Source organism: Electrophorus electricus, chromosome 2 (genome assembly GCF_041902795.1).
Source record: "Electrophorus electricus isolate QZ-2024a chromosome 2, ASM4190279v1, whole genome shotgun sequence".
Taxonomy (NCBI): domain Eukaryota; kingdom Metazoa; phylum Chordata; class Actinopteri; order Gymnotiformes; family Gymnotidae; genus Electrophorus; species Electrophorus electricus.
In genome coordinates this window covers 3,950,001-3,972,500 of record NC_137498.1, presented here as the reverse complement: position 1 = coordinate 3,972,500, position 22,500 = coordinate 3,950,001, and the positions used below count along the sequence as shown (strand labels likewise).

The following is a 22,500-nucleotide window of genomic DNA, read 5'->3' as shown; positions in this document are numbered from 1 at the left end:
CGGAGGATGCGTCCCGCTAACACACGCGTACGAACCTTCGGCGGTCAGGTTGTGTGTAAGGTCAGGACCGCCAGCGGTCCATGGCAGACTGACCGGGAAGGGGCGGAGTTTTTGAGTTGATCCTGTTCGGGCGTCAACTGTCGTCACATTCTGGCGGTTTGCAAGGGCTGATGGGAAAACGGATGGGTGTCTGGGACTAAGGGCGGTAGGGGCAGAGGTGGCTGTGTGCCACTGAAATACCCCCATAAGACAGACAAACACACACACACACACACGCGTGCGCGCGCGCGATCAATCACAATCGTGTGATATAGATGTTTACACATTCCCTAAAGAGAGGAAAGCGTGTTGAGGACAAGAATAAACCACTCGAGCTTTTCTTTCACCCTTCTCCTCTGTTTCTGTGCCTCTCTCTCTCTCTCTCTCTCTCTCTCTCTCCATTTATCTTCATCTCTGTCTCACCTTCCATTCCATCATTCTATCCTTCTCCCTCCGGTTTCTTCCCAATCACACCAACTGTTCAGTTACACACACCCACACACTCACACACACTCACACACACCCTCACACACACACACACACACACACACACACACTCTTCACTGTCTTTCCTTGACATTGCTGCATCTCGGCAGTCAGCGTTCCACTGTCCTATCACAGTAAGACCGTCAGGAGAAATTCCGTGCAGGAGAGTTCGTAGCAATGCGCCACTCCCCCCCCCCCCCCCCACACACACACACACCACACACACTCCCCCCCCCCCACACACACACCACACACAGCTTCTGGAATCACCCCACAAATACCAGACACACAGGCTCAGTAACACAGGCACACAGGCTCAGTAACACAGGCACACAGGCTCGTTAACCCAGGAACACAGGCTCAGTAACCCAGGAACACAGGCTCAGTAACACAGGCACACAGGCTCAGTAACACAGGCACACAGGCTCGTTAACCCAGGAACACAGGCTCAGTAACCCAGGAACACAGGCTCAGTAACCCAGGAACACAGGCTCAGTAACACAGGCACACAGGCTCAGTAACACAGGCACACAGGCTCAGTAACCCAGGAACACAGGCTCAGTAACACAGGCACACAGGCTCAGTAACACAGGCACACAGGCTCGTTAACACAGGAACACAGGCTCAGTAACCCAGGAACACAGGCTCAGTAACCCAGAAACACAGGCTCAGTAACCCAAACACACAGGTTTAATAACACAGGAACACAGGCTCAGTAACCCAAACACACAGGCCCAGTAACCCAGGAACACAGGCTCAGTAACACAGGAACACAGGCTCAGTAACACAGGAACACAGGTTTAATAACACAGGCACCACAGAGAACTGGTGGGGAAGTAAAAAGGTGTTTAGTCAATCAATCAGTGAGAGAGCAGAGAACTGTACTACACACACTGTGAGAGACAGAGTGTGACGGATGATGACAAAGTGCTTCAGCAACCCTGTGGAACACACGTGTGTGAATACACGCTTATTGTGTGTGTGTGTGGGGAAAGGTACATACAAATTTCTCCTGTTCACACAGAGCTGTGCCAATACAGTACATAAAATCACACACTCTCTCCCTCTCTCTCTCACACACACACACACACACACACACACACACACACACACACACACACACACACACACACACTGGCTCATTTTTTCACCCTTGGTTGAGAGGCACTCCTGTGCCAAGATAGTAGTGTTGCAGTGGCTGCTGATATGTGTGTGTGTGTGTGTGTGTGTGTGGCTGCTAACCTTGCCGTGTCCTAACACTGTTGATGAGTATCTGCAGGGTGCATGAGTGCAGTCTGCCCCCCACCCCTCACACACACACACACACACACACACACACACACACACACACACACACACACATACTGGATAGTGCCATGTACACCACTAGAGATTGTTTAGCTCGCTGTTTGTGCGATCCCTTACCCACAAGGCTTTGCTAGCAAAGCCCCCCGTCTCTCCGGCTCACGGGGGTCTCTGAGTGCGAATGCTTCCTCGGCGCCCTTCACCTGTGTCTGTCTGTCCGTCCTCCGCGGAGGGCCGTAGGGGAGCGCGGAGGGGATGTGAGAGAGGGCTGAGCAGAGGGAGAGAGGAGGAGCAGAGGAGGGGTAGAGTTGTGGAGTGGAGGAGGAGTAGAGGAGGAGTGGAGGAGGAGAGGAGGAGTGGAGTAGAGGAGGAGTGGAGGAGTAGAGGAGGAGTGGAGGAGTAGAGGAGGAGTGGGGGAGTAGAGCAGTGGAGGAGGAGAGGAGGAGTGGAGTAGAGGAGGAGTAGAGGAGTAGAAGAGGAGTAGAGGAGGAGTAGAGCAGTAGAGGAGTGGAGTAGAGGAGGAGTAGAGGAGGAGTGGAGGAGGAGAGGAGGAGTGGAGTAGAGGAGGAGGAGTGGAGGAGGGGTAGAGGAGGAGAGGAGTAGTGGAGGAGGAGTAGAGGAGGAGTAGAGGAGTAGAGGAGAAGGAGTGGAGGGGTAGAGGAGGAGGAGTGGAGGAGTAGAGGAGGAGTGGAGGAGTGGAGGAGGAGTAGAGGAGAAGGAGTGGAGGGGTAGAGGAGGAGGAGTGGAGGAGTAGAGGAGGAGTGGAGGAGTGGAGGAGGAGTAGAGGAGAAGGAGTGGAGGGGTAGAGGAGGAGGAGTGGAGGGGTAGAGGAGGAGTGGAGGAGTGGAGGAGGAGTAGTGGAGGAGGAGTAGAGGAGGAGGAGTGGAGGAGTAGAGGAGGAGTGGAGGAGTGGAGGAGGAGTAGTGGAGGGGTAGAGGAGGAGGAGTGGAGGAGTAGAGGAGGAGTGGAGGAGTGGAGGAGGAGTAGAGGAGAAGGAGTGGAGGGGTAGAGGAGGAGAGGATCCTCTGTGTTAGTGTTCTTCTGCTCTCTTCTGCTTTACCACTGCTTTTTCGTTCACCTCAGATTTATGACCATGTTAAATACACACACACACACACTCACACACACACACACACTCACACACACACACACACACACACACACACACACACACATACACACACACACACACCTGTCGTGGTTTCACTTCCTCCTTTTCTCCTGACTCGCTGGTGCGCTTGTTTGCGTGCGTAGGCCTACTCACACACACCAGGAAGTCGCACAAGACATTGTGCACGGAGGGCCGCGTTACAGGAAGCGAAAGCAAGCCGGCGTGACCTGCGACACCCCATATCTCCACTCTGTGCTCGTGTGTGTGTGTGCGTGTGCGTGTGTGTGTGTGTGTGTGTGTGTGTGTGCGTGCTGAACCTCTCTTCCCCTCTCCTGCAGGTGCCCGAGCGTTTCTTGGAGGTGGCCCAGATAACCTTGCGGGAGTTCTTCAACGCAATCGTGGCTGGTAAAGACGTCGACCCCTCCTGGAAGAAGGCCATCTACAAGGTCATCTGCAAGCTGGACTCGGAGGTCCCCGAGGTGTTCAAATCGCCCACCTGTCTCCAGGAACTCCTCCACGAGTAAACGTTTCCCGCCTCCTCCCCCGAAAAACACCCGATGGTTTGAGCTTCGTTTTCGAGTTGTTTTTTTTTCCGGGTTCTCCTTCTTTTTCTCCTTTCCGGCTCGTTTTTCCGAACGGATGGCACATGAAGTAGCATTCCTGAGCTCCTCCCGCTGGGCCGATCCAGCCATCCGGTTTGCGTCTTCTCCCTTTTATTTTTCCCGTGATTTCATATTTGCCACTCTGTCTGGAATTGTTACTAAAGCCAAACGACACCCTGAACTGGTGTGACTGACGTAAGTTCACTCGGGCTTGTTAAACTGAAGTGTGTATTTTTCTGGAGAATAGGGCATTGCATTTATAGGGTGTATAGAACTATTATTATTGTTATTATTATTATTATTATTATTGTTATTTTATTATTCTTGGTGTTATTGTTGCTGTTGCTGTTCTTGCCTGGGTAAGACTGACACTTTTTCTCTCACGATAAGGTTGCAAGAAAAATAAATTATTATTCCAAAATGTAAATCTCTATATGCAAAACTATATTACTGACTCAAAGCCTGAAAGGACTTTTATGCTAGAATAGTTTTCATTTGGTCCATTGCTTCCTGATTGCATGGGTCCAAGGGTTGATGTTTTGGCTGCTTTGACCTACAGTTCAATGCCCCATGTCGAAGCAGCCGATTGGCCACTGTAACCCCACCCTATTACATCACTTCCTTTGATTATTATTGTTGGGTTTTCTTGATTGTTTTTTTCAACATGGTCATTGTAGATTTCTGGATTCTCTGGTTTGCACAGGAAACGATAAAACGTCATTTAAATGGAGCCAGTTCAATTTTCCAGTGGCTTCAAAACCAGCGTGCTCGCGCGCACACACACACACACACACACACACACACCTCAAGAACGCGCATTAACAAGCCCTTCAGCGTCTCATTCCAGAGGAATCATTCTAGACCTTCGAGTGTGTGTGTGAGTGTGTGTGCGCGCTTGCTTGTCCGTGCGCGTGTGTGTGTGTGTGTGTAGTTTGGAGACAGCATGCAGTTGGCCTCAGGCTCTTTTCAGAATGAGCGATCTTTTTTTTTTGCTGTGTGGTATTTAGTTCAGTATTTTTATGGTGTTTCTTGAATACAGACCTGCTATAAATGACTGAACAGTGTTTGAAAAGGACAACACACAATATGAATTCAATCCTTGCATACCTTTTTTCCCCCTGGATGTTACGAGTTTGTACTGTATGGATATGAATTTTAAAAATGCACTTACCTGTTCAGTGGAGGCAATGACATTGGATTTTATTTAATAAAGATTGAAAATATACTTGAAACGAACCTGGATGTGGGTTATTTTTATTGTTGTTGTTGTTTTGTAGGCAAGTCTGGCGCACTGATTTTATTATTGCACTATTATCTATAAGTATGACAAACTTTCTGTATAGTCAAAAAGCAAAGAAAAAACCCAAAAACCTTCAATGCATAATTGAACGACTCAATGACGAGACCTTTTTATTAACAGCTGCGTAGGATGGACATTTGCTTCCTATTAACTTGACTAATTATCAGCATCGAGAATGTTTGTCGAGCAGTCGGCACAGGAGGGGAGAAAAACATCTATGTGCTTGGTGGTTCGTGACACAAGCCAGAAAAGTTGTGTGCTGTATACGATATTTTTAGCGAGATGGAGTCGGCGGTTAAGCATTAAGCATTCTGCATTCTCTTCACCAGAGAAGAGGCGGAGGTTTTTCGAATACGTTTGACATAACGGAACGCTGTACAGCTGACAACTGATGTAGGTCCAGGAGCTTTGCCCAGTTCCCAAAATCTAAAGCCTAACGTTAAACTTTTTAAAAATTTTATTGTTAGATGCAAAGGATTTTTTCAATAACCTATATCTATTTTGTCCCTGTTTAATTTAAAAGTTTTGACTTCGACAACTGAACGTGTCGGATCCACGCCGTCGTTATAATTTCTCCAAGGGGGAGCTCATACAGATTAAACAGGACTGGACCTAGAATTGAACCTTGGGGCTCACCTGACGCAACGAGACCCACTGTTGCTAACAACTCACCAAGTGATACTGAACATTCCCTGAAAATGCGTCAGCTCTTACACTAGCACAGGAAAACGCTTCAGTTAAATTGCTTTTCGGAATTAAGGACGTCGAAGTCACTGAAAATATGCCATTACTGGAAATAGCTCTTAAATGTAGCAAATGTCACAGATCCACACAGCACTGAACTCTTGTAAGCGAAGCCTGAAGTTAATTAACAAGCTAACAAGCTAACAATTGTTCTCTGTTATAATTTTAAGCACTTTAGTTCTACGGCAAAGACTGTTTAGAAGGTTCTCAAGTGAACAAGGTCTCTCTCTCTCTCTCTCTCTCTCTCTCTCTCTCTCTCTCTCTCTCTCTCTCTTTTACCGGTGTATTGTACACCCTCTCTGTACAAGGGTGATAGTAAAGGCTGCATATTTACACGCACACCCGCACACAAAGGCGAGACTCCACCTGTTACTGTGCTATTACCCTTTCAGATGGTCTTTTCATCTTAAGATCTTTTTCGGGCCGTGTGAAAGACGAAGGAGTGGTCTTTGACATCGTGCAACACAATCACCGAATCTTTCATCTTCCTTCACTGGTCAAAGGAATCAAAGACCTTTGTGCGTCCTACAGAGAGAGAGAGAGAGAGAGAGAGAGAGAGAGAGAGAGAGAGAGAGAGAGAGAGAGAGAGAGAGATTATTATGAAACTGTACAGCCTCAGGATAACACTTTACTCCGATTACACTCTCCCATGACGTGAGACGTGGAACACGGAATCCACTACACAGCAGTCTTCTTTTGCTTGAAAAGATACACTAAACCGATCAGACTTTAGCTGGGTCACAGACAAAACACAAAAACAAAAATCTATTGACTGAAAGATGGACCGGCGTGTAGCGAACAGAACAAAAGAGCTGGCATTGTAAGAGGGACCGGCGCGAAGCCAGCACACGGATGCCGAGGGCCAAGGAGATGAAGGCCGAGCGTCTTAAGCCGTTTAAAGCTTTGCGTCGCTGGTTTGCTCGCCGGCGGCCGCTGGACTCCAAGGCCGGGCGGAGGCTGATTTCATAACGGATGCAATGGATCAGGGTTTTCCCTGAACGTGCAGAAGCGCTGATCCTTCTGGGATTCGGAAAGAAATAATAATGTGAGGCCGGTTATCTTTCAGACTGCACACACACACACACACACACACACACACACACACACACACACTCCCAGTGCGAAGGCTCCTTGGGAAAAGCTGAGACAGCATCTTTGCGTGACACAAACCGTCTGCTCCGCAGTCAAACACCATCTGTCGGTACATCTGAACCTGCACTTCCCGGGCAAAAGCATGCACACACACACACACACACACAAGCAGATATGAGCCACCTGCTTCACGCAAAACCTCTTAAAGCGTACTTTACCCACGCAGGCTCTGACGCGGTGCGGCACGGGATAATGTCGTGCTCGAGTACCTTTTAAATAACAGAACACCGTGCAGGTGACAATTGACGTACAGATGACAGCTGATGTCTCAGAGATTCGTCCAGTGTCCAAAAGCACACCTAATCTTAAACATTTTATTTTTATTTTCCAAAAACAAACATCCATTTTGTCCGTTTTCATTGTTAAAAGATTTGACTTTATTACTCGATCATTCGGGCGCAGTCCCAAAAGATTACAGGCAACTGTCTTAAACCAGAAAAAAAACACCAGAAGGTTATTTGACTTACCAACAAAAAATTGGCATTAAGAGATTAATTGTGTTGTCTTTGAGTAAACAATTTACTTTTGTGTATATTGTTATTTGCATGTTCAGACAGAGTGTAGGGATTCATTAGAAAGTTTTTTTTCCTTGCAGATCCAAATACAAGCCCCCCCTCCGGCACCAAACCCGAAACCCACACTTCGGACAAAGACCTACAGCCAGGGAGGAAGTGTGAAACCTCGCTGGCGTTGAAGGTTAAGGGTCTTCCTTTAACCGGCCAGGACGGACGTGCCGAACCGTCCGGGCAGGGTTTCCGACTCCCACCCCAAAAGCGAAGGGTGCCGACCGTGAGCGTCTCGAGACCTCTGGAAGGGGGGGGGGGGGTCTAAAAATAGCACGCGACACACCATCACACGTCTGCTCCTTTTAACGAGCTCCAGAAGACAGGGAACAGGCCCCTGAACACGTGGAGGGTAATATGGGGCGTGGGGAGGGGTGGGGGTTGACCCCTAGCGGCAAGAATGTCCCACGTGCCTTTAACGAGCAGGCGCGCGGCTTCAGCCCTGCAGTGCTGCTGCGCATGGCCGTGTAGCGAGCGCCACGCTTTAACGCGTCAGGGGCCGAGGGCGTCGTTTGATCCGGACGTGAACAAAAAACGAACAAAAAATACATATACCTAACATTGCTGGAATCGATTAGCGTGTTGTAACTTTAAAAAATTTTTTTAAGTTTGCACGTCGAGTCAGTGCCAGTACGGCAGTCTCAAACCGGTGTCCGGTTACGCCGAGGTCTCGCCGCACAGTAGCTTTTCCAAAAAAAACGCCGAGGGAGCTCTAGTGCCTAGAGGTCGGATGGTGTTGGGGGATTTTTAAAAAAAAACTTTTTTTGCAAGATGGCACCACGCCTCAGTCGGTACCACTTACCAGACCATCGGCTTTTCTGATTGGTTGTAGAGCTGAGGTCCCACACCCTTGCAAACACCCTCCACCAATTCCCCACGCTGTTATAACATCAGACGCCGTTTATACTTTAGCATCCCAAAACAATCCCTATTCTTGTGAGGTCTATTTGTGGAAATACTGTGTAAGGAGCACCGATATTCCACCCTGTCACGGTGCACTTGAGGTCATGTGTTAAACTCTCTCTCAGTCACAGTTAGGTAGCAGACGCTCTGATTTATCCGTCCAGTCCAGTCGCGTGTTAAAACTCATTCGCAGTTAGTTTAAATCCTTTCACATTCCTGTTTTTCTTTTCAGTTTCAAAACAAACGACCGAACCGTTCATTTGCTAAAATCGTATGTGTTCTGTCTTATTCTAAAAGCAAGGTGTACCACCGGATTTGCGTGATATTATAGATTAGATCTGTGGGGGACTAATGCTTAGTCCCCCACAGCAGCTAAAAACAGCCTGGATTCTTTCCCCTCAGTGTGTGTGACAAGTCTACACGTCCAGCCGCCTGAAGCAGCTTTCTACCTAAACTGCCTGACTGGACGGTCAGACTGAAAACTGGGATTATGGGACAGATTAGACTGCCACGCTGTAGAAATGCTAAATGGTCGCTTCACGAGCAGCGACTGCTCCCGAGAACGCTGCCGTAGCGGTAAATGCTTCGCCGGTTCACCACAGGCCGCAGTAGTGCCAAAGCTTAACTTTTGGGGCATGCCGTGTGTTCACGTTTGCCCCCGTGAATCCGTACGCATTTGCGGCTGACGGATCCCGGCAACACGCGGAAGTCCCTCGGTGACTAAACAGTTCGTAGCGTTTCACACAAATCTGGGTTTGCTTATATTCCTCAGAAATCACTGATCCAGAAATGAATCTCCACGCCGAGATGGGCCTCTCAGTTGCTATCACAATTCGGGAACATGTCCAACCCCACCCGGCCATTCTATCACCCCCTCCAAACACACTCCCACCCCTGTGTTTTGGACAAAGATGCCCCAGTTGGGCAGATCAGTCAGCCTCCAGTTTCTTTAGTTCCCCTGGAAAGATCCGGACTCTCCGGTGCTTGATGGGCTCATCGGTGGTGGGGGTGGGGGTGTGTGCAGGAACTGTAGTGGCTGAAGAACAAAGCAGCACGGGCCCGGGCCGAATCCTGTCCAGAGATGTGGGAGACCCGGGACACACCCCACCCCCTGCTCCCCTCTGTCGGAAAAATGCACACAGCCTGCGGACACGCGAAGCCGAGATGCTCTCACAAAGCCGGCCTTGTTGGAGGGGCGCGCAGAATGTGGAGGCAGAGAGAAAGAAAGAGAAGGAGAGTGATTGTCCCCACCGACTGGTCTGGGGGTTGTTGGGGGTAGCACATGCTCCGGTCTCTCTCCCGTAGTGTCCGTGCAAACTCTGATGGGAGCGTGTGTGTTGCGTGCATAGCACTTTGACCACGCAGTGACCTCCATGTGAACACGTCAGCCAGAGTCTCTGGCCCTTGGAGTCACATATTCGGGTAACGAAACGTCATAATTAAGATGCATATTATTACGTGTATTATTTTTGTTAGGTCAGTGGCGGTCTGATCTGCTGAAGCGTGGAACGGCACCACCAGCTGTCACAGAGGCACGCGCCGCCCACGGGCGGCGGAAACGTGTTCGTTCGAACCGCACGGCGCGCCGGGAACGTCTGTACATCTGTTAAGCCTTGCCTGCCTTGACCATGTCTCTCCTTTAAAAAGTGATGCGTTGCCTATTTACTGACTTGACACAAATTAATAAAGGCAACATAAACTAGAAAGTTAAATTACGGTGTGTGGCGTTCGCATTTCGGCTCACGGATTTGGGGTTGTGATGTGTTGCGGCTGGATTACGGACCCTGCGCCCTAGAAGTGCCAGTACAAAAGAGAGAGAGAGAGAGAGAGAGAGAAAATGCATGCTTGCTCACACACACACACACACACACGCACACACACACGAGTGCATATGGCAAATATGTTGCATCTGTTTGAACTCCACAGATTTAAAGTAAATCAGGACGTTACGGTGATGACCTATTTGGCAGGGCTGTTGGGCAGAGCTTGGATTATAATCTCAGGTTTTGGGCTAATTCTGATAGTGTAATTACCTAAGCAAACAGGATTCTACCCCCTGCCACACAAGACCGAACCAGAGAGAAATCCCTGGTTGTTAATCTCTGGTAATACATTTTTAATCTCCGGTAATAAATTTTTCCAAAAAAAACCTCAAAACGAAAATCAATGAATCAACAGCAGCAAGTGACAAATCGTAACTGTTCAATATTGTTACCTGGCAAAGGCCGGTATGGATCGAAATGTCAAATTCGGTGATGTTTAGTCACGTGGTCAGTCACATGGTTCTGGCTAGATGGGAATAAAGTGTTGGACTGTACGTACGTGTGTTTCCGGGTCTGGGTGAAGCCCTGACCTTGACATCTCGAGCAAGGCCGGGTCGGAGCAGGGAGCGACACGCCCTCGGCCCGCGCCCCCCGGACTCAAGACGAGCGGGGTGATGGTGCGGACAGGTGGTTGAAGAGAGGTTGGGGGTGGGGGTTTAGCTGTCCTCGGGACCCCTTGCCAAAAAGAGCAGAAGGAGGAATTTCATTTGTCCTGAAATGGATACGGACAGCGGAGCTCCAAACAAAGGAGCGTGTCTCCTCGGGGCCTTCGCTAAAAATACTCCCGCCTCTCCCAAGGTGCCGGCCGGCGGCCTCTTCTGAGAGGGGTATTGTTTCCCTGCTGAGAGGCCGAGGGGAAGACACTGGACGGAGTGAGACCACCGAAAGGAAGGGCCAAAAAAAAAAAAACAAGGTTACTGCCTGGACGCGAAACGAGCGCTCGTCTGGCTGTCTCGTCCTCCCCGGCCCGTCGGGGGCCCGTCGACGCTGACAGCGGTGTCGAGCCTTTTCTGACGCCCGCCCCCACCCTAGAGTCATCCTTAAGAACCGATTTGCTCCGGTATCCGAAGCCCGAAGCTCCGGCTGCCAAGACCGTGGGCACGGACCCGGCATGCGAGGCCAGGTAGCCGACAGCTGCTTCCCAACAATATGCAGGCAGCGATTGGTGGCACTCGGGGGAAGATGAACAGTACCCCCTCAGTCACCTTGCACCAGCTGTTACTTGGGTGACCTCAGACTTTGGGCGGACAGTCGGGCTCAACTTGATCGCGGCTATTGAGGGACACCTATAATTCAAACCCCCCCGGCGGTCGGGTCGGGCGGGTGGAGTTGGAAGGGGGTAGGTTTTTTTGCCCCCTTCTACTTAGAAGCGCGTGCTATTTGGCCATTGTGCCACCAAGATGGCGCGCGACACATGCGGCCCGTAAATAAGACAATGGCATGTTGTTCTGGTGAGGCCTGAGAGGAGCCCCGGGGGTGAGGGGTGGGGGGTGTTTGGCTAAGCGCCGCTGCACTTAAGAACTTCGGGAACGTTCCTTCAGGCCTCCGACGTGAGGGTCTCCTGCGTGGTAGGCCGGAAAACCGGAGTACTCGAGCGGTAATCGGAAGGGTGCTGGTTCAAGCCCATCTGCTGCCAGGTTGCCACTGTTGGGCCCCTGAGCAAGGCCCTTATCCCTCAATTGCTCAAGTTGTATTCAGTCAGAGTTGCAAGTCGCTTTGGATAAAAGCATCAGATAAATGTAAAATTCCTAATGGGCTTTTTGCAAAACAGTAGACACACCGCTCATTCGGCCACGCAAAAGTCACATGAAAGCGTCCACTTGTGGACGCCGTGACCGAGGCGTGTAGGGACGATCCCTGCATCGGGCATGGGCCATGGGATTTTTTCCCATCCAGTACTGCCAGGGAAAATGTTCTTTGCGATGTCGACGGACACGTGTGGCCCAGTGTCAGGGGCATGGTAGGTCAGACACAGGACTATCTGTGTGTGTGTGTGCATGTGCTGTAATTGCAGTCATGGAGGATTACGCTCGGCACCCTTTAGCACTGCACAGTAGCACTCCCAAACTCCCGAACGCAAGTCGACTAGTGTCTTTGAGCCACGTGCTCAGTGTTGTTTTTTTTCCCGTGAACCGTTCACGAACGCTTCACTGTTTGAGGGAGTTACATGGTTTAGACTTTTTCGGAGAGGATACGGAGCGTGCGTCAGCGTTTCACACACGACGTTGACTGATGTGAATTACTGTTTTTACTGGCCACCTTTGCCATTTCTACCAGGGAGAAAGATGTCGTGAGTGTGGTCCTGGTGAGGACAGAACGCCTTACAATCCCTCAGAACTTAGAAACCAAGCAAAGGAGCAAACAAAACAGACAATCCATCGGACAGTCCACGAGGAACACTTTTTTTTCCCTGAAAGAGCGTAGATCGGAGATTTTAAGAGGTGTGTGCGTGTGTGTGTGTGTGTGTGTGTGTGTGTGTGTGTGCGTGTGTGTGTGTGTGTGTGTGTGTGTGTGTGAGAGAGAGAGGGAGAGAGAGAGCTCACCATTCAAAAAGGGGTGTGCAAAATTCACCAGAGCTGCTCACGAGGACCTTCATTCGGATATTAAAACAGATTTCATAAGTGAGAGTGTTCTGACGAGGTGATTATGTCTCTGTCTTTCGGCTTCAAAGCTTCTTTAGCCCCTGAGCTTCTTAAAAGGGTGGTGTGCGTTTGGACTTTTTCCCATCGTTTTCTCTTCACTTGTTTAACCCAAGCGAGGGCTGACAGTCAAACTTTAAAACCACCTCGCCCGAGTCCTGGACGTGAAGCGCTGGTGGGCACTTACAGTGCGCGCTTACACAAAAAGGCGGGAATTACAGCTACACCCTACGACTTGGTCGTAACTCGCCGCACGAAGCCTGTTTACACGTCGCATCGGTGCGTGAGCTCCGGAGTGTGTTATACGCTGGACACAATGTGTCGCGTGACTCAAATGTCGCTATTCTGGACAAGGTGAACCAGGGTTCAATATTCAGGCCCACCGACATCTTCCTGTGGAAGAAACTGTGGAAAGCAGACGACCCGAGCCCGACCCGTAAGGAGGCGGGCCTCGTCACCACATCCCGTTTTGACCTTTCTGACTGTTCATACATCTAAACCTTCTGATGATACTGACGGACTACGGGCCAGTGTCTTATAACAAGGATCCCGCTTTAGCCGAGACTGCTCAGATGGTGATTGACTGCTTTCAGTACCTGTATCACAACGCTTAAATATTCATGAAGTACAGTTTGCTTTTATAAACAAACAGACAGACACAAATAAACGCACGAACGATTATTACTTCTGATTTAAGGGCTCGGAGTGCTCAGGAAGATTACAGTAAAAGTCTGGAGCCAAACTGGATTATAGACGAAGAAACCTCCTTAATCTGTCAATGTAGGGAATAAAAATGTTAAAATTATAGCGAAGGACATCGGATATTAGCACCTCTAATCTGGAAGACGAGCTTTGCCGTCTCTTTCCAGATTACCTTTCGTGAGTCAAGCCAGAGTCACGGAGGGCTCGGAACGTTGTAGGGGGGTGTTAATACCGCTAGCGGCAGAAATTACACAAGGATGTTTTCATAAACCTAATCCGGTCAGATGAGGCAGGGCGCCGTAATCCCAAGGAGGGCTCAGGCCGGCCCGCTCCGAGCGAGAGCTAAGTGTGACCTTTACGCATCACCTTTTATGCTATAGCGCTTTGCGCTAACGGGTAGAAACGTGTAGCCATGGTGCCAGTGCGTGTCCAGATTAAAAAATGGCCATGGCTAAGATGCAATGGGGGAATTTATCGTGTCTGTTTTCCACATTTTCTTACAACTTTGATGTATTTGATCTATCTATCTATCGATCTATTTGAATATGTCTATATATTTATCCACTTAATTAAATCGTGTATCAAACACAAAGGAAGCGCAGTCCTGCAACGGCAGCGCCGGCAGGCTCCGCTGTCTGTGTTAACGTCCACGGTACCTTCTTCTGGGGTCGTTGTTTTTTTTTTTACAATTTTTTTTTTGTTGTTCATGCTCATGTCTGAGCATCTGCTGCTGCTGACCCCTCTCTGTACAGACGTCTGCTTTACACTCCAATCATTTACTAATTACCGCGGTAATAGAGATCGGGTGTGTGTGTGTGTGTGTGTGTGTGGGGTGGGGGGGTTGGTTTTGGCTGCGTTTTCAGCCGAAGACAATGTGTTCACCACCACTTGGAGCAGAGCCGTTAGCCGGGGCAGGGGGACAGATTAGGACGCGTTTGTCCATTTGAAGCAAGCTGTCACCCGCTACGGAATATCGCTAATTCCGAAATGCCCTTGGATTTTCCTCGGTGAAAAGCCCGGGCCAGCAAGCGGGGTCGGACATCCCCCCTCCCCGACCCGCCGAAAACCGCCCAATCCTACAGATCTTTCACCCAGGCCCCGATCTTCTGCGGCTCGACGCCTGCTCCGGTGGAACCTGAACGGTGCCGATGTGGGACAGTCCGGACCACGACTGAACCAGCGCCTACAGCCCCCCACCCCTGCTCCTGGCGGTTAGCACTCCACGTACCATCCCATCTGATCGTCAGGTCTGGGGAACACAGCCCACTTCTTGGTTGGCGGCGGCCGCTCACGTCCTGCGTGTGCAATTGTGCGCACTGTTTTGTTGTTGTTTTTTGTTTTTTGTTTTGCCTTGATGGAATTTTCGATAGCCACCACGCGCGACGACAAGCTGACGCGCCGCGTTATGCCACGCATTGTGCACGCAGACGAACCGGCGGAGACTCCGTAAACAAACATAAATGAGTCGTCGCCGTTTATCCGCATTCGCGATCGTCGGCTCAACAAAACAGTAGTGACATCGCTAACCCAGACATCTGACCCCTCACCTTAAAGGGCAAAGCAGAGAACCCTGAGAGGGTGAACTATTCACACACACACACACACACACACACACACACGCCACCCTAAACATAGGTCAAAGGAAAGTATGCGTATTCTTGGCAGGACAAGTTTCCTTGTTCCACTGATGTCACGAGACCAAAAATGCGAAGACTCTATTTATAGGTCGGAGGCAAAGCGAAACAAACCGATGACAGACCATATAAAAGTTATTTACAGTGTAATGATGTGCGACATTTATTTAGAATTGACATCATTATTATAAAGGACTCTCAGCTATATCATAATCAGTCACAAACCGATTCTGTTAAAGTATTAAACCCCTAAGCATAATAAACTTCTAAAAAGAACTACAGACAGAACAATATATATATATATGTGTATGTGTGTGTGTGTGTGTGTGTGTGTGTGTGTATGCACACACACACACACACACACGATATATACACTATATATATAACTATATATAAGCTCAGCTTTACACTAATTTGTATATGTGTGTGTGTGTGTGTGTGTGTGTGTGTGTGTGTGTGTGTGTGTGTGTGTGTGTGTTTGTGTGTGCGAGTGATAACAGAATAACAGATACCCCCCCCACACACACACACACACACAGGCATATACACACACACACACACACACACACACACACACACAGTACAAAGTAGCAGAAAGCTGGGTGTAGGCTGTGAAGTGCACAGGTCTGTGGAACTGTCTGTCATAAGCAGCCTCTAAGAGGAGCAGGAGCAGAGACAATAGCCCTGTATCAGCGGAGGAGGCGCGGGGCCGTCCCGTTGTTTTCCGCCGGCCGCCCCGCTCGCCTGTCGACACGTCTAAGTTTAGCCAGCAGCCACGGCAGCTGTGCGCTCATAAAGAGGGCCGGCGCAGAGGCGCTAAGCTGGCCAGTGACAGCGCAGCTTACCGCGAAGCTGGGGGCCACGCCTCCGACGCCGGGGCGGGGCCCGTGCAAGCACGCGCGCGGCTAAGCGCGGCGGAGAGCGACCCGAGAGAGATGGAGAGAGAGAGATAGAGAGGGAGAGATAGAGAGGGAGAGAGAGAGAGAGATAGAGAGGGAGAGAGAGAGAGATAGAGAGGGAGATAGAGAGAGAGATGGAGAGAGAGAGAGAGAGAGAGAGAGAGAGAGAGAGAGAGAGAGAGAGAGAGAGAGAGAGAGAGAGAGAGAGAGAGGGAGGTGTTAGGGCATTCCTCCAGAGCGCTCTGATGTCTCTGGCATTGTCTTAGTTCAGTTACCGAGTTCAAAGATAGACCAAAGGAACAAAGGAACTATGCACACACACACACACACACACACACACACACACACACACACACACACACACACACACACACACACACACAGTTGCCAGTCTCATTTAAGCCACATTGACATTAAATGGCATTAAATAAATATGACAATATGCGCACACACACATATTTATGTACAGTGAAAGCCTGTTTGACATTACATAGGAGCAAGCAGACACCAAGAAGCCACACACACACACACACACACCTCTAGACCAAACCTCTGTAGGGTATTTCAGTGCTCTGTGTATTTATAAGATACATTTTCTTCTCCCTCCATCGTGTGTGTGTGGGTGGGGGTGTTAATGAGCATGGTTGTGGGGGTGAGTGTATTGGTTTGTGTGCGTGCATGTGTGAGTGTGTGCGTGGAAGTGTATGTGTACATGTTTGTGTTGGTGAGCGCGCGTGTGGGTGGGTGGGTGTTAATGAGCATGTGTGTGGAGGTGAGTGTGTATGTGTGTGTGTGTGTTCATCCCCACTAATACCTCTTTAAGCCAAAGGCCAGGTGCTGGGGGACTTCACAAATGAGCACGAGCGCACGCGCCTAATATCTGCATGTGACCAGAACTAAAGCCTTGAAAAAACCCAGCACCATCACGCGCCCGCAACGGCGAATCGCACGCGCCTTTTTCTCCCTAAACGCCGTGAGCGCGACATTACGTGACCGTGCTGCTCCTTTGACCTGCGCTTCATTAAACTGCCCTTTAAACGACAATACCGGACGCTCGTGCTGCGAGGACCGAACTTTTACAGTAAAAAAAAACAAAAAAAAAAAAACACGACCGCATCGACTTTACGCGCGCGGCCTGCAAACTACAAATCAGACCATCTGATAATCGTGGTTATTTATTGTGCAACGCTCAGTGCGAGACCTGAGTATGTTTTTGGGACATTAAAAAAAATCTTATGATTTATATCATTTCTATCGATTTTCTTCCGCAGAGGGAGCAGAAATAATCCCCAGACATCTGCACACACACATACACTCTAGAGACAAATATGAAAATGTCCTCGTCTGATAATATTAATAATTTTTTTTTAAAGATTTGAGAAACCGGCATGTAATAACATAATACCGAGATCCGTCTGAAGGAATCAAATTGATGTAATCAAGGAGAGTCGACGAAGGATACAGAAATAAATCAGGGGGCCCGAAATTCCCGTGGCGTGGGTTCTGTGTTATTAAAGCGTAATGCAATGGATGGGGGGCGGCGATTACCGTAAACCGTACATCTGGGACGAGGCAGCATAAAAAAGAAGTCGGAATCACAGCTGCAGGCCACTCTTTAATTCGAGAGGCGACGGGCCGGAGCGGTTCGTGAAGGATGTAATTGGACCGTGCGCAGTAAGCCACGACGCCTTACCAAAACGCAGCGTTTGCCCAGTCAGTAAAGCACGAGTTAAATGCATCTCAACTGCAGTTTGCATTTAAAGGCCTAAGCTTGCACGCTCCGGCCGTATTGCAACCCGTTCACTTAAGGTAAGAGGCGCGGGGCAGCCGCGTCACCGAGCGACGGGACGGTCGTTCCGTTTTTGGCCCCTAGAGGGCAGCATTGCGAGCTTTTTAATATACATGTGCTCGATTGACGGATTTTATTAGGGGTATACCATGACACTAGAACAGTGTTTTAAAAAATAATCACGGTGCTTCAACATAAAGCCTTTATTTTGCAGAAGACACAATGAGCCAAATTAGAGAACAGTAGTGACTGTAGCACAGAAAGATTACAACGAAATTTTCTGAAGGTTACAACAGTCACCGGTCCGTAGGAAGTGCACAGGCCGTTGCTGTGGCCACAGGACATCGCTAGTCTCTCACGCTGCTCTGGTGCGATTTTGGTCCATTCTTCTTGCAGTCTCTTCCAGAGTTCGGTGACTGTTGCGGGTTTCTTTGCCAGAACTTTGTCGCAAAGGATTTTCCAGAGGTTTTCTATTGGGTTTAGATCAGGACTCCGGGCTGGCCATTTCACTGTCTCAATGTTTTCAGGTTCAAGGATCTGCTTTACCCGTTTTGTTGTGTGACAGGGGGCATTGTCCTGCATGAAAATTGCTGGCTGATTGAGTGATGAACGCAAGGAAGGAACCACGTGTTGTTGACGAAGGTTTTTATACACTTGCGTTCACTCTGCCTTGTAGCTGTATGAGAGGTCCGACTCCTGCTGCCGAAAACATTCCGCAAACACTTCCTCCTCCACCTTTCACTGACTTCTTTACACACTTTGGTCACTGCAGAGTGGGCTTTCAGTCCAAATGCTCTTAAACGTCGAGACACTGTATGACGAGACAGATCCTTACCCTGTTCAGTGCTGAACCGGCGAGCAATTCCAGCTGCAGTGTTGAACCGATCACCCGTGGAGATTCTCCGCATTATCCTGTCCACTCTTACATTTGTCTTTCGTGGGTGACCAGCCTTCTTGGGGATTTGAAAGAGTTTGTGATGTAAAGATGCAATATACTAGAAATCACAGGCTTGGAATGACCAACTTCTCTTTCTATGGCTGATAGGGTCACCCATTTGGCCTTCATCTGGACAACCTGCCTGCCGGAAGGTTTCCGTCACTTTGGTCCGGCTCACCATCTTGCAAAGTCAGTGAAAACCGGAAAGTTAGGCTGCCAGTTAAATAGGGTTTGTCAGATAATTAAGGAAATTAGCACCAGGTGCCAGATTAACACCAATAACTTGCAGGTATCTGAGTGTTCTCTAAATTTGATCAGTGTTCTTTTTCAATTATCTCAGTTAAGTTTTTTATACTGTGCTTTAGAATATTTACAACTCACGAAATAATCTTAAAATACTGCTCTTTTACTCCTAAATTCACATACACAGTGACCTTGAGTATTTTAGCTCTTAATGTTAACCTGGAAGTCGATAAGAAGTGTGTGTGTGTGTGTGTGTGTGTGTGTGTGCGAGATTAGAGTTTCCAAAATGCAATTACACGGCATGACCACTAGATGGAGGTGTTGGTGAGGAAATGCGAGATGACACTCGCATATACTCGTATTCTGGTCCAGTCTAACTTACTGGGTTGTGCTGGATTTCACAGCTTCTTACTAATACAAAATAAACCTGTTAAGTATGCAGAACCTAAAAATAATAACATTCATTAAAAAATAAATTAAAAAATAATCCAGAACGCGGCCTGTATCGCCAGGTGTTTGTACTGCGGATCAAAAATGAATACAATAATTAAACAAAAAAAACAGGCTGTGCTCCCAAAACAATTAATAACAAAAAACACAGTAAAAAAAAGTGTTTTCCAAAATGAGAAAAGTAATTGAATGCTAAGTGTTGTAAGTGTATAATTGTATTATCGAGGTGCTATATTTGGTGTATAGTAAATATTTTGAACGCCGTATATAGTTTTTCAAAAATCGTTCGTGTTGTGTTCGCGCACCGCACCGCTAGAGGCGCTGTTTCCTTAGTGATAATAATAAGTTCATAAATCAAATAAATACTGAATTAATTTATTTAAAAAATTAAAACGGAAGAAATCAGAGTATTGTTATTGGATGTACCATCCAAATGGATTAATATTAAACTATTACGCTCACTGGCGCAAGCTTGTCCATTTAATAACATAAATAAATAAGATCAATACTCACTAACCCAACACCTCACATAAAACATATTAAAAGAACATTGGTTCTTTGTGTGGTTCTTGTTTCTGATCGTGGTTCTTGTTTAACTGACTGACCAGTTATTATCTCAATAGATAAAAGAGCAAAAGAAAGCACTGTGACACACACACACACACACACACACACACACACACACTTGGCAGATGGTCTTAGCCACACAGAAGGGAAACAGGCCCCTGGGTGGGCCTTATTAGTCAGGCAGGGCCAGCACTGGGTCCTTATTAAAGGTACAGTCACAGAAAAACACCAACACTGGGTCCTTATTAAGGGTACAATCACATAAAAACACCAGCACTGGGTCCTTATTAAAGGTACAGTTACAGAAAAACACCAACACTGGGTCCTTATTAAAGGTACAGTCACATAAAAACACCAGCACTGGGTCCTTATTTACAGTACAGTCACAGAAAAACACCAGCACTGGCTCCTTATTAAAGGTACAGTCACATAAAAACACCAGCACTGGGTCCTTGTCAAAGATACAGTCACATAAAAACACCAACACTGGGTCCTTATTAAAGGTACAGTCACATAAAAACACCAACACTGGGTCCTTATTAAAGGTACAGTCACATAAAAACACCAGCACTGGGTCCTTATTTACAGTACAGTCACAGAAAAACACCAGCACTGGCTCCTTATTAAAGGTACAGTCACATAAAAACACCAGCACTGGGTCCTTGTCAAAGATACAGTCACATAAAAACACCAACACTGGGTCCTTATTAAAGGTACAGTCACATAAAAACACCAACACTGGGTCCTTATTAAAGGTACAGTCACATAAAAACACCAACACTGGGTCCTTGTCAAAGATACAGTCACATAAAAACACCAACACTGGGTCCTTGTCAAAGATACAGTCACATAAAAACACCAACACTGGGTCCTTATTTAAGGTACAGTCACAGAAAAAAACACCCACACTGAGAGGCTCCTGAACAGGAGCTCAATTTTAGCACAGTGTCAGCAGCTGCTTTGACTACTACTTGAGATTCTCTTACACCATGAATACTCACTCACAAGACTGATCTCAGATCAGCAGCACTGACATCTTAATTATTACAACCGGTAGGATAAACCTTTACACTTTTTAAAATAAAGTTCCTTTTTTTTCAATGTGTCGTCTCTCAGAGCAGTGTTATGCCGATATCATTTCAATATTCTCTCTCTCTCTCTCTCTCTCTCTCTCTCTCTCTCTCTCTCTCTCTCTCTCTCTCTCTCTCTCTCCCTCTCTCTCTCTCACCTCTGCATATGTTAGAAGAGTTTCACTGTCACTTCAGCTTCTGGGGATGTTACACAGAGCCGGTCTCACTGAGACCAGATGCTCACACGCGCTTGTATTTTTGGCACAGATCTGCTCCGCCATATGAAAATGTGCTTTTTCTCGAAAATGCAGGGTTATATCGGGCACGTGCGTGACAAATCTGAGCGGGGAACTGAATGGAGACGTGAGGAGAATGAACTTCGAGTGTTTCAGTAATCACGTCTGCACTTTGCAAGTGCACACCAGGACTATTAATAACCCAGAGAGAGACAGAGAGAGAGACTGAGAGTTAGAGAGAGCAGGAGAGAGAGAGAGAGAGAGAGAGAGAGAGAGAGAGAGACTGAGAGTTAGAGAGAGCAGGAGAGAGAGAGAGAGAGTTAGAGAGAGCAGGAGAGAGAGAGAGAGAGAGAGAGAGAGAGAGAGAGAGATAGACTTAATGGCCTATCAGCTATCATTAATATTGTTATCGATGTTACAACTACTACTATTATTATTATTATTATTATTATTATTATTATTATTATTATTAATAATAAAACCCTTAACCCTCAATTGATCAAGTTGCACTCAGTCATGATTGTAAGTTGCTTTGGATAAAAGTGTCAGCTAAATGCCATAAATGTAATAAACCGTGAGCTATGTTTACAGGAACTGTTCCAATTTCCAGTGCTTTGGCAATATTCTATTACACACAGTCATGCCAATAAAGCTGTCTTTAGTGTGACTCTGTGTGTGTGTGTGTGTGTATGTGTGAGAGAGAGAGAGAGAGAAAAAGAGAGAGAAAGACAAAGAGAGAGAGAATTCAACCTGATGTTCTGTGAATTAAGGAGATCTTCTCTACCAGTGTACCCAGTATGTTTATTTTTAAACAGCGCTACTGGGGCCAGTCCAAAAATAAGTCTGGGAATGCATCAGCAGTAAAAAAATAAAACTGTCGCCTTGCCCCTCCACGGCTGAGACGTCTTGGGAGGTAATTCTGCAAAGACGTCAGAAACCCTTTTAATACATTTAACATTCAGTGTTTTTCTCACCCTTTTTTTGGCAGCACTGGTAATGAGATAAATGTTAGCCCGGCACTGGTAATAAGAGACCAGTAAGTAAATAATACTGTCTTCCAGGGCTTTTGTGTGTGTGTGTATAAGGTTGCCTGACCCAAAACTCTACTGCTATTTTTCTCTGCTGCTCCTTCCGTATCCTGGTCTTGTGTTCTTCGTGTTTGTCATTCATCCTCTATCCCTGAATTCTCTCTCTCTCTCTCTCTCTCTCTCTCTCTCTCTCTCTCCCCCTCTTCCATAAGGCAGTGGAAGACATAAAATCTATTTTCTGTTAGTGCTGAAGTCGCCACAGACGATGAGGAACATGT

The 22,500-nt window shown here is 47.8% G+C and overlaps 1 protein-coding gene and 1 long non-coding RNA gene across 2 annotated transcripts in view; one reads left to right on the top strand and one right to left on the bottom strand.

Annotated features, from left to right (window-relative positions):
* Positions 1-4,779, top strand: part of LOC113590782 (prospero homeobox protein 1-like) — a 23,302-nt gene extending 18,523 nt beyond the window's left edge. Inside the window, exon 5 of the mRNA XM_081695446.1 lies at positions 3,280-4,779. Coding sequence (XP_081551572.1) covers positions 3,280-3,465 — 186 coding nt within the window. The 3' untranslated portion in view covers positions 3,466-4,779. The remainder of the gene's footprint in view (positions 1-3,279) is intronic.
* Positions 4,780-4,920: 141 nt separating this feature from the next.
* LOC145646628 (uncharacterized) lies at positions 4,921-11,007 on the bottom strand. The gene is made up of 2 exons (XR_014116209.1): positions 10,528-11,007; positions 4,921-6,112 (listed from the first exon to the last, which is right to left on the bottom strand). It is a non-coding gene; the product is annotated as an uncharacterized LOC145646628 (long non-coding RNA).
* Positions 11,008-22,500: the final 11,493 nt, after the last annotated feature.